This window comes from Magnolia sinica, chromosome 6 (genome assembly GCF_029962835.1).
Source record: "Magnolia sinica isolate HGM2019 chromosome 6, MsV1, whole genome shotgun sequence".
NCBI classification, from domain to species: Eukaryota; Viridiplantae; Streptophyta; class Magnoliopsida; order Magnoliales; family Magnoliaceae; genus Magnolia; species Magnolia sinica.
In genome coordinates this window covers 895,775-908,556 of record NC_080578.1, presented here as the reverse complement: position 1 = coordinate 908,556, position 12,782 = coordinate 895,775, and the positions used below count along the sequence as shown (strand labels likewise).

Below are 12,782 nucleotides of genomic sequence, written 5' to 3'. Positions count from 1 at the left end.
GCGGGTGGGGTCGCCTCGGTCCGCTTTTTATGGGCATATACAGGCGCTCGTGGGCATCAACTGCCGAGTCCACACGCGCCGCTGGCCGCTCCTACTTCAGGCCATTACCAAAAAGCTAACCAGCAATCATATGATACTCGACCCGAGGATGTCTATTTTGTTTTATTCGTTTTTCAGTTGGGAAGAGTGGGGCCCATGTGTCCGCAGAAGAATGGAGCTGCGGATGTTAATGAAAAGCTGCGGATGTAGGGAAATTTCTGATTTTAAGCTCTCTCATCTTACATACATACATCATGGCGCCTTTTTCATTGCTTTTTCCATGAACTGCCTGTCACTACTGGATTAAATATGTGGACGAATTAAAATATGAATATATTTTTAAAAAAATGCGAAATTAAAGGGCCAGTCTATACATTAATAATCGACATGATCAAACAATATTGATGAGTAACAATATCATGATTTAATAGGATAAGGTATTGAAAAAGCCGTGTCCATCACAACTTCTACCATCTCATGAATGTAGCCATCACAACTTCCACCGTCATTTGGAGGCTCCATGAATAAAAATCCATATCTATTCAAATGTTATGCATAAGAAACACAGCATCAATGTAACTGTTTATACCTATATGTGACATCACAATCATAATGTGATGCATTAATATGCTCATCACTTTAGTCTAATAGTTAGATCTAAACCAGTGATCATGTGGGGCCCACCTAATAGAGGTGCTATATGGATTGGATGCAAATTTCCGCTACTTTTATTATCTATCGAACAAAAATCTCTTTGAGAAACTATGACATGTTCATGTGATATTCATTCCATTATCATATATCAGACATATATCAGAATACGCCCGATTGAAGCTTTTGTTGCACGGGGCTTTCCATTTCTTGAATCCCTTTTCTTAGCCGTCCGTTTGCAGTCATTTAAGTTCTACTATTAAAGTCGCCACTCCACTGTAACTGAGGTTGTGCAGCTGGTGAACCTGAACCGTCCATCTTGTCGGCCCTACTATGGATGCTGGTGAACCTGAACCGTCCATCTTGTCGGCTTTACTATGGATGCTGATGCCAAGCCGTAGAATAGACAATGCAGGCACCAATCCTATCAGTTGATTTGTGCCTTTTAAATAGAAGAGTATTAACGGTCCAGATTTGAAAGAAAAAAAAGTTTATTGATCAGTGTAGCTGCGTACAGAAAATCGATTTATAAAGATTATGCGTGAGTGAATCACCATCAGATGCTAGAATTGTTCAATCATAATATGGCCCACCAGGTAGACCATCCAGATTCACCAACTTGTGGTGCCGTATCACCTTTCACGCTAGCGAGATACCCGGGAGCATTTTTGTCAAGATCAACCGGTACAAAAATCAGACCGACCTCCTCATCAAATGGGCCATACCTGTGAGTAATGGACAACAGATTGTCCGACTCAACAAACAGGTATGGCCCATCTACTGAGCGGATCGGACTCATTTTCAAGAAATGCCATCTCTATGGTCCATAGACTTCTGTTACATGGTACTGATGTCCTATGCAAGCGACACGTTTAGTGGGAAAGTAGGTCCACCATGGCAAGTTGTGATGCCGTTGCCTGTAAGCAAACACTTCTCATGTCTTATTTGAAATACATCTGCACATTCTGAGACCGCTATCTTTAGTTATCGACCACTCAGTATCCTGACACGTGCCATAGTGGACAAGATCTGAACCGTTCATCTAAAGCACCCTACAGTGCGTAGACCATATGCTAAGAGTAACATCGCTTAGGGCCTGTTTGGCCGGGCAAATTGGATGGGATTGGATTGAATGGTATTAGATTGGATTGCACAGATTTCAAGGTAATGATAGCTGCGTCAGTGGATTGGTACAAGATCCATGGGATTGCTATATCGGGTCTGTTTATGGGATTGCTATATCGGGTCTGTTTGGCACGCCCTTGAACCAAACACGTCCCAAGCAATTTCGAAGGGATTAGGGTGGATTGGATGGGATTTAAAGGTGATGATGGTGATGTCAGTGGATTGTCTTAAGATCCATGGGATTGCTATATCCCGGGATCAGGATCCGTGTCTGTTTGGCACGCCTGGCCAATCCCGGGATCTATCTTCCAATCCCATCCAATCTGCCCGGCCAAACAGGCCCTTAGATGATCCCAGCGACTGCTTGGCAGATTTCTTTCCGCTAAAACCCGGCCATTGATTGGACCTTTAACTGGAAGTACCCGGTTCTTCTCAGGCATTCCCAAAACCTGTTCGTATGGCACACATGGCATATAAGTAAATCCACACCACGCAATCCGCTTCCCTCGAGTGGCACCCACATTTGGATCAGTCGGGTCGAATTGGGTTCAGATCATATGATTTTATTCCTAACAGTTCGCTTGGATCTGATGATCGCACCCCGACCTTGATCCGACTCAGTTTAGGATCCGTTGCGCAAACCTGGGTTCAAATCTTGAGACCCGTTTAAAATCGGGTCGGATCCAGGTCGACGCTGAGAGAGATCAAATAGAAAAAAAATTACAAATGGTCAGATGCGTCTGATCCTCAGTGCCGTGTTTGGTTGCATGTGATGTGAGTGGGCTCTGGGTCAACGACAATCTTGTTTTTAAATCAGGCATAGACTGAGGGAAGATAAGATTTCGTTGGAAGGGCCATAAACAACAATGATACCCTCGCAGTGTGGGATCATGCATACGCACGCATCCACCGTACATAAGGATCAAATGTACTCAATCTAGACCACTCAAATCCTACTTTGATTGCCCCTCACCCATAATAATAATAATAATAATAATAAAATATATAAAATTAGCAAAATGATCTCAACCTTTTTTATGCGACGAAATACAATAATAATAATAATGATCATAAATCGGCCCATTTACAAGGAAATATGGGGCAGGAAAAAAAAAAAGGTGGTATTTCCGTTGAAATGTCAGATTAATAAAAGTATTAATGTCAGATTAATACTTTTCCATGAAAAATACCCCCAAACGGCGCCCCTGATCTCTTCACCCCATATTGCCGTTTTGTATATTCACTTATTTCGGTCCTGATTAAGGTTCCTTCCAAACAATATCATGTATGGAAGCTAATGTAGCCTAGAAGATTACCGCTTCACATTGAACAAAAAACGCTGCTTGGTTTCATCTTCCTTTTTTCAAGCTTCTTGGATGCATGCTGTTGACTGTAAACACTGGCCCATCTATCAATTCTCAGCTGCAAACTTTCTGGGTCTTCATTAACTGTTCAAATCTGATAATCATCTGCCTGAGAAATCATCCAAGATTCCTCATCTGGATTGCACTTGTTGATATCTCAAAAGTTGGTGACTGTTGGAATTTCCCCACTTTGCACAGAGCCATCATCTCTGCTTCTTTGCTACTAGCCACCAGCAATTACTGCACATTCTTTAACACAAAGATGTTACAATAAGACCTTAAAATGCAGCGAATGCAATGTATTGAGTATCATGACTAACTAATTCATACAGATTGATAAACTATCTATCCAACCATTCATCTACATTGAAAAAAATCATCTCAGCATATATTAGAAAAAGCAACGAAACTGTTCATGAATTTTCCATTTTTTTACCTACATGAACCGCTAAAACCTCAACTCCAAAGCAACAGCTTGACAGATTTTTTTTTTTACCCATGCAAGCACTCCTACCCATGAACTAATAATGCTCAAAGCTCTCTTCTGACCAATTCACTTTCTTACATCAACGGCTACATGCTACTGATCCAGTCGCACCTACAATCACGAACTTGTCTCTGGATTTGCAATTCAATTCAATAGTGCCAAACACTGCCCACCCAAACCAAAAGACTGGGCTTAAAATATAGCCACCAGAACACTCGTTTTCCAAGAAAAAGAAATACCAGCATTTTTCGTTCCCTTCTGTCCATCTGAGGCATTTGTGCAAGTACTTTAATAGAAGTTGATGCTTCTCCCATTGCTTCCAGCATTTGTTTCTCAGTCTGGTGACAGTTGTTTAGACTGAAGTGGAGTATGGTACACTGGTACTTTTCGTTTGAAATCTCTAGCAATTTTACTGTCTTTTCCCCCATTAAGATGATAAAAAATCCAGCTAAAAGAAAATTGCCTTGAACTTCTGATCCTGATGTACTCCTTCCCTTGAGGCTTTTAACAAGTTTCTCCCTCTCTTGAAAACAAGCACTGAGTTCGGGGTATTAGGAGTCTTCTGAATTGCAATTATGCCTGTGGCCTGTTACACATGGACATATCAGCACAAAACTCATACAGATATACACATATACATGCTATGAAACACCCACCATGCTGTTCAAGGATCATCAAAGCAGTTTGAAACATCTCCCTTGCTTTTCTGTCAGGAGTACATCCAGCAGATTCCATTTCCTTGTAAATTCTTGGAACCTGATTCACAAGCCTTGTAAAATGAATTAGCTGAAGAGAGATAAACATGTGGAAAAAAAAGGCGCACCAATATAGAAATATTCAGCATGTATGGGTGTGCAGAATTCACATTTTACACTTGCCAGCACATGTGATGCACGCATATTAGATGCGTTAGTGCAAAAGGATCCGAAAGCCCAATTATGATGTGTGCATGTACCAGAGTCCACTGGAACAAATATTAGCTCTGGGCATTCGAAGCCCAAATTTGAATGGGATCAACTAAGACAAGCACAACGGTAAATTGCAGAATGCTTGGACCATGATGCTTTGTGGCTCCTCAGGTCTCTATCTTGGTTTCTTCTATGGAAATATGGGATAGCACATTTGATACCAATATCATATTGGCATTTCTGATATAGTTTTCAAACCTTTTTGACAACCATTTCAATGAAGTGGTTGAGGGAATGGTTTTGAAATTCAACAAGACAGTTCATCATCATCATCATCATCATCATCATCTAAGCCTTGTCCCAACTAATTGGGGTCAGCTACATGAAACCTTTTCAGCCATTCCACTCTATCAAGGGCCATAACTGAAATTAGGCCACAGTTCATCAACTCTTTAAATTCAACAAGACAGTTATAAATAATATTATGCAAAAATTAAAAAGGGCAAAAAAAAAAAAAGAGAGAGAGGAGGAGATATACTTGAATGAGATCCACTAAGACAAGTGCAATGGAACATTGCAAAATGCTTGGACAATGGGCAGAGGATGATTCTTTATACTTGAGAAGCAAGGATGCCATAAGGTGGGGAGACTTGGCGGAAGACAAAATTTTTAGAAGGCAAGAGTTATACAGAGACAGAATCTTGTCAGACAGTTGCGGTGGCTAAGGAGCAGGGGGTGACTATGCCTCATTTGGAACTATCTCCAGGCTGTCTTTGATGAAGCATATAGAAGGATCATGCAGTTGAAGTCGGGAAGGACCAGCAAAGGGTGGCAAACAGAAGATTATCATGGAAGCTGAAAGGCTAGCCACTTCGGTGAACTATGACGGCAAAGTCTCTTACAGAAGGGAAGGCCATAAGCAGAGGGAGCAGGCAAAGATTGAGATCAAAGGCTGTGATCCATGGAGATCCTTTCATAGAATATCAGCGGTCTGGAATCTGTGGATAAAAAGCAATTGATTTGCTGGCTGAGAAGAAGAAAGATTGAGATCTTTCTAATTCAAGAGAAAAAAAAAAAATCAAACCATGAATGATGCGTTATGGGATCAGATTTGGGGCAGCAGCAGTTCACGATCTAGGATAAGTCCAAGCTTTCAGTTCTGGTGCATTGGATTGATGAATTTTTGGTGTCTGTTTGTATGGCAGATCTGGAAGACTGGAAGCAACTGGTCCTAACAAAAATGTATGGATCATCAGATACGGGCTGCAGAGTCAACTTTTGTTTGGAGTTTGGGACTCTGTTAGAGTGTGTTGGCAGCACCCATGGTGCTTAGGAGGAGATTTTAACGTGATCGGGTTCGCATCGGAGAAGCTTAGGAACTCCAAAGTTAGGATGAGTATAAGAGCTTTTGCTGATTTTGTAGGAAGCCATGATCATGTTGATTTGTGATTCAAGGGTGAGCCTTTAACATGGTCAAATCACCAAGAATGCATGCTACCAGAATTGTAGCCAAATCATCCTCCCAAAACTCATATCCAACCACAATCCATGGTTGCTGGATATCAATGAAGCTTATTGGGCCCACACCTATTCAAGTTCGAAAACAAGTGGCTACAGATTCCGGGCTTCACTGACAAGATCAAGAAATCATGTTCGGAGACAACTGTGGAGGGCTGGGCTGGTTTTCACATCAACAAGAAATTGTAGATTATTATGATCGATTTGAAAAGGTGGTCCAAAGAAGCCAAGATAACAGAACCTGCTAAAGTGTAAGCTCCTCTTCAGAAATTCAGCTAGTTTGACCAGAAAGAAGCCTTGGGTAGTCTTATGGAAGCCAACGAGCACATGAGATCAGACCTTAGAAGGGAATGGAAATTCCTCAGCCAACAAGAGGAGATAGCATGGAGACAGATTGTGAAAATTATGGTTAAAAGCAAGTGATCACAACACAGGTTATTCCAATGCATGGCTAACACTAGAAGGAAGAAGACCTTCAAAAGCATTCATGAAGGTGGCAGAGTTAATGAATAATTGAGGATAAAGATGACAATAAAGAACAGTAGTGGAATTTTTACAAGCAGTAATATTCTAGAGAAGAAATCCTTAGACCAATACTAGATGGCAAGGTGTTTCATAACGGTAATGGTGGCCGTAATGGCCTTTTGAAAAAAAAAAAAAAAAAAAACTGTTTTGGGACCGTTACAGGTCATTTTTTTCTGCAATGACCGTTATGGCAGTTTCAGCCCTGTAACATGTAACGGTTACGTAAACATTTTGGCATACAATGCTAGTTGGTGTGGATTTCAATTATTTGCCCATTGAGGTGGCTCGAAGCCTAGAAAGCCATTTTGAATTGGTGGAAGTTAGCATGGTGATATCTAGCATGGACAACGACAAAGTGCAGGGACTGATGGATTCTCGATAGGCTTCTTTCATGAAGCTTGGGAAATTGTGAAGGATGATATGATGTTGGTGTTCTCTGAATTTTACGAGATAAGTAGGCTGAACAAGAGCATTAATACAACTATTCTCTGCCTCATCCAGAAAAACTCAGAGCTTCGGAATTGAAACGAGAGTTCAGCACAGTCCCTAAATTTGTATGATTAGAAGAATTCAAATGTCATCGTTTGTGGATTTATTGGAGATAGAAAGAAAGTTGACAATTGGAGGCCTTACCTGAGGTGGAATTCAGAAGATATAACAATAGGATCCATTATGTTTATATGTTTTTGAAACCTTCTTGTTTCCTACATTATTAAATTTGCATATGCATGTGTTCTACCAGATCTATCAGAAGATAATGAAACCAAAATGCATCGTTCACTTATCATTTAATATTAACTAAACATTCCTTCTATTATATATGCTGATTTAAGTAGTACTAATGTTGTCAAAATTGTTGGATTTGTGATATGCACGCATTTCATGTTGTATTGCACACCACACGAAATGAATCATAGGTTCAATTTGCAAATCCCAAAAAAAATCATAATTCGTAACCATATCATATGAATCCTACAATTATTATATAGAATCGTACGAATCATAAGATAACTGTATGGGCCCTCCCCCATTAACAGTTATTGATTTTGAATTCAGCAACCAAAAACAAAGATATTAAAACATTTTTTCTTTGGTCAATGGAATCCAATCACACTTTTTCCAACGTGAATCTACAGTCAAGAAAGGTAAAATTACTAAAGGACTGTTGCATGTTTTTTTGAGGGAAAGACACGATATGTATATCTTACACGAGTTCTCAGTTGCCAATATCATGACATGTAATAATTGGTGGATGTTGATGGGAAATAGTAATTGGTGCATGTTGATGGGAAATGGACAATTGATGAGTTTTAATTTTTGTATTTATTTTATACTTTTTTCAGATTTTTTTTTTTTAATTCTAAGAAAATCAGAAAAAGATCTTATGATTTATTATACAGTTTGCAATATGATAATGATTTTGACAGCATTGAGTGGGACGAGCTGACCTGGTAAAATTTCCTCGCTCTAATAAATGCCTTCATGAGTGTACTGTAGGTAACCACATCAGGGCTAATGCCCTTCAAGACAATAACAATTGTGTCTTAGAATCGGCAAACAGGGTTACTGGAAAGTAAATTTAAAAATTAAAAAAAAAAGGGAAAAAAGAAAGAAATAAATAAAGTGAAGGCACTGGGATGCAACACATTCTCTAACGAGAAACATATTGTCGAAAAGAAGCGACTTACAATCTCCTTTATATGCTCAAAAATTGCCATTGCCTCCAAATGTCTTCCAGCAATACTGAATGCATTGATCAACAAATTCAGCATTATAAGGTTTGGTTCAATTCCTTCAGCTTCCATTAATCGAAGAACAGTAACAGTCTGTTCGCAAAATCCCTGTGTAATGAATTGAAAGTATGAAACACGATGGTTAAAGTCATGCTACGATGTAATAAGGGAGTCCATCTAACAATGCTACAATGTTACTGAAGTGAAAAAAATTAAGGTGATGGCACGTATGTACACACTCTTACATATAGCATGGCATCTTAAAGATCAGAATCCATGCACAGAAGCAAAAGTTTGTTATAATAAAAAACATAGAGCTTCCTTTTCTTTTGTTAAATACATTCTCCTATGTACACATGTAATTCCCTGCTGAAAGTGTTGTAGAATTTTAGATTTCCAAGGGGAGAAGTTAATTGACTAGGGAAGGTTTTTTTTTTTTTTTCCCTCTGAATAAAGCAACAAGATAATTTATTAAAGCAGCAAACCCCAAAACAAAAAGCCAGCTGGCCGCTGACAGAAGGAACCAATCAACAACAAAAACTAGACCTCCCACCTCCCAAGACTAAACAAAATATTTAACCAAGAGATAAGAGGCTAAACCTGATGAACAACACGAAACTGGCAAGCCAACAAACAAGGCTGGTAAAAGCTTAATCAGATAGCCTACCATTACTCTACTCTGAGCACAAATCTGGGACTGAACAGCCCTTAATTTTGGGAAAAGGAGGGCCCACTCAATAACATTTGCTTTGATTTCATCAAATAATCTGGCAATCGAAATTCAATTGCGATTGTTTTTATCCTTCCAAATCTCACAACATATGGTTAATGGAAGCAGGCACCACATAATCTTTCCTTTTGCCTTGAACAGGCTGCAGCCAACTTCTGAAAACCTACTGAAGCCTCTCTGTCAATATCCAATTCATGCTAAGAGACAAGAATTGACTCCTCTGGCCTCTAAAATGGGATTGAGGAGACGCCCAGTGTTTGAAACTTGCTAGCATATTTCCTCTACCGAGGTGGCAGTGATTCCTATTATTTTTCCTACGAGGAATGGCTTGTTCTCCTCAGCTGCCAACAGATGAACGAAAATACAATTACCTACCATTTTTTCATGGCTCCACCTCTAGGAGGGACCCGGTGCCATGTATCCTCCAACAGGCTTGGGGTTCTTCTATGAAAGCTTGTTGGAAACAAACAGCAGGCCCTGAACCAGAAGTTACAAGGATCCTCCGACTTGCCCCATCCTAGAAGGGGTGGCTTGATATGGCTTACCATTCACACCTGCAGTGCTGGATTCAGAAGTTCCCTATTCACTTCAGAGAACTCTTCTCTAATAACCCTGTCCTGAAATAATGCAGGCGCACCAGGCTTGAGTAGGTTGGTCTTTGTGAAGCGGGAGCACACTTGGGGTGGACAGCCCGTGTGAGGTGGGTGGCTTGTGTGAGGCGAGACACATGTGAAGTGGGGCCCACAAGGGGGTTTCAGCTGAGGGCCTGACTTGAGTTATGAGATAAAGGGATTGAATAGCCATGCTCTATCAATTCGAGTTTTTTGAGCAAGTGGTTAATTCTCCTGCATCAAAAGTGGTATCAGAGTGGGAGGTCTCGTGTTTGAGACTCCTCGCCCGGGGTGATTAATGCAGGGGCATTTTCACACCGGGTTCCATGAAAGTTTTAGAAGCACTGTTGCAATTTGCTTAAGGGTAGACTAAAACTTACCACCACTTAAGTCACCTTCGCAAATTTTGTTTTTCCTGGGGTATTCATGGAGCATCCTTGAGCTCAGCAGGGAATGATGACAAAATGAGAGAGAAAGAGAGAGCCATATCAAAGTGTGCATGCTGGTGGATGGCATTTATGCTGTCGTTTCTCATGTAAAAAGTTTCTTTTTTTCTTTTTGGCCCATGAATGTAAGGATGAGAACTAATGAGATTTACAACTACTACTACCCTACCAACTAGTACTAATATAAATGATAGTAACAACAGTCATGCCAAATTACCATCACCACCACCACCACCACCACCTAACACTACTTTTACAGTTGTATAAGTGATAGAAACAGCAACAATCAAATGAATTATCATGCACACTGCAGTCTGCTCCAGCTATGTATGGAGTAGCAAATAAGATGGTCATCAATTGCAGCACTCACAAGAATGTGCCAGATGTGAAATTGCTACAAACTGCTAACAGAAACATGAAGCAAACAGCCAATAGGTGCAATGTGCAGTTAAATGCAGAACAGCCAAGCTGCAAGACATAGCACACCTGTTGGGCATAAGCATTTGCTAATGCGCAAAACATGCTAGCTGAAGGTTGTAGACCTTCAGATTTTAAAGCGGCTAAACACTCCTCAGCATCGTGAAATCTCCCAAATTGCCCATAGATGTCCACGAGCACCGCATAAAGGATCCCGCTTCTCCGAAGCCCCCTATCTTTCATACTCTCAAAGTTTTCCCTTATCTCATCCCACTTCCCTTGCTCCCCCAAGCGACTAATGATGGTAACAAAAATCTTAGGATCTGGGTATAAGCCTTCCTCTTGCATCTTTGTAAAAAATTCGAGTGCTTGGCCAAGCTCTCTAGCATTACAGTGCCAACGAATCAAAGAATTCCATGTTGCTATATCAGGCCTTATACCTTCGCTTTGCATGGTCTCAAATACTTCTACCGCTTCATCCATCTGACCATACTTTCCAAATGTATCAATTATGCTGTTGTAGATCCGCCTGTCAGGTGAAACCCCCATTTCCCGCATCTCTCTCACTAGGCTCATAGCTTTCTTCCACATCCCATTATCCCTGTAAATGCCGATAACCTTGCTATAGATGGTAGAGTTCAACCGAATTCCCTTTGCTTTCATCTCTCCAAGAACCAACCATGTATCATCCAAACGTCCTGCATGGGAGTAAGAATCAAGTAGGAGCATGTAAGTCTCTTGATTTCTTCCTATCCCACGCTCCCCCATTTCCATCAACAAGCTGTCGGCAAGCTGCAACAGCCCTTTCCTCAAGAAGGCTCTTAAAAGAATGTTATAAGATCTGACCCTTGGCTCAAATCCAGACAATTTCATCTCTTGGAAGATTGCATCAGCCTCTAGAGTCCTACCGACGCTTCCAAGAGCATCAATCAAACAAGTGTAAGATGTTGCAGTAGGACGCATACCCACAGCCTCCATGCTAGCAAAAAACCACATGGACTTATCTAGATCGCCTTCACCACAATACGCTCGAATCAAATTGTTATATAATTCACCTGGGACTTCTACTCTGTCATCCAAAACATTACTGTACTCATCAAGGAGCTGCTTCATCCCTGGCTTTGACTTTCCGGAAGCTTCGTTGATCTTTAAATTTCTCTTGGATTCGACCAAAGCAGTTTCTCCATGACCATTTCTCCGTATTGCAACCAAAGCAGTTGTAGTGGGACAAAATTTCTTAAATCCGCCAGAGAAGCGGTGACGAAATGGAATGCAGGGACAAAAGCCGATTCTTGATAAAACCGGAGACGCTTCAGAAGGGAAGGCGAACTGCAACCCATATTCCTTCATTTGAAGTTCTTCACCTTTCCTTTCCTTTCTTTTTCTAAATTCGGTAAATGCAATTGCAGAATTCAATTTGTTGGAATCCTACATTCCTGGGAAAACCAGAATTCAATTTCTTTCTGTGACGATTCTCTCATTTTAGTAAAAAAAATCGATTTCTATATGCCAAAAGCATAAAATCAAGAACTCGAAAAACCCTAGAAAGTTTCATCTTACAGTTGAGAGAGAGAGCATTTGCTTGAAGAGCTCCAGCTTCGAATAGATGAACCTGCTGAGATATCTTTGGGCGGCAGATGGAGGAAATGAAAGATCGACCGTCACTTTATAATCTTCCGACGGCGCGGATCATCGGACGGTTGGGGATCATCCACCTAGGAGATTTTCGCGTACGGGAGCTTCCTGCAGCACCTGGGGCGCGGATTAGATACTGACTAGGTCAGTAGCCAAATCGCTACTGAAGTGACGTCACCAAGCTCTGTGGACCCCACCATGATGCATGTGTTGTATCCATACCGGCCAACCATTTTTAGAGATCGTTTTATGGCATTACAAGGAGAATGAAATAGATCTAAATTTCAAGTGGACCCACCGTAGAAAACTGTGGGAGTAGTCACACCCACTTTGAAACATTTATATGGCCTGTATTTTTGAGATCCAACCTATTCATAAGTTAATATAGAGATATATGAAATGAAAACAAAAATATCAGCTTGATTGGAAACTACTGTAGCCCCTAAGAAGTTTTGAACGGTGGATGTCACTCTTCCCACTATTGTTTTATGGTGGGGCCAGCTTGAACTTTATATCTATCTCATTCTCTTTGTAATGCCATAAAACTATCTTTAAAAATGGTTGGATGACATGGATATAACACATGCATCATT

At 40.6% G+C, this 12,782-nt stretch overlaps 1 protein-coding gene across 4 annotated transcripts; it reads right to left on the bottom strand.

The window, feature by feature from the left end:
- Positions 1 to 2,914: 2,914 nt before the first annotated feature.
- On the bottom strand, positions 2,915 to 12,097 carry LOC131247866 (pentatricopeptide repeat-containing protein At5g42310, chloroplastic-like). Of its 4 annotated transcripts, none has more exons than XR_009172074.1 (6): positions 10,624 to 12,097; positions 8,306 to 8,458; positions 8,066 to 8,137; positions 4,323 to 4,422; positions 3,906 to 4,252; positions 2,915 to 3,428 (listed from the first exon to the last, which is right to left on the bottom strand). XR_009172074.1 is itself a non-coding variant. In XM_058247777.1 (5 exons), exons 1-5 carry the CDS (start codon positions 11,902 to 11,904, stop codon positions 4,218 to 4,220), a joined length of 1,641 nt encoding a protein of 546 aa, XP_058103760.1. In that variant the 5' UTR covers positions 11,905 to 12,097; the 3' UTR covers positions 3,464 to 4,217. The 4 variants fall into 4 exon arrangements, 2 of the variants coding, with proteins under 2 accessions (XP_058103760.1, XP_058103761.1); XR_009172073.1 differs by having other exon boundaries at positions 2,915 to 3,419; XM_058247777.1 differs by lacking the exon at positions 2,915 to 3,428 and having other exon boundaries at positions 3,464 to 4,252.
- Between the last annotated feature and the right edge of the window lie 685 nt (positions 12,098 to 12,782).

Coding starts and splice junctions, on each gene's coding strand:
- LOC131247866 (XM_058247777.1), bottom strand. CDS start 11,904: ATGAAGGAATATGGGTTGCAGTTCGCCTTCCCTTCTGAAGCGTCTCCG. Junction 4,423..8,065: donor GAGCGAGGAAATTTTACCAG/GTCAGCTCGTCC, acceptor CTTGTGAATCAG/GTTCCAAGAATTTACAAGGA. Junction 4,253..4,322: donor GATGATCCTTGAACAGCATG/GTGGGTGTTTCA, acceptor CATGTGTAACAG/GCCACAGGCATAATTGCAAT.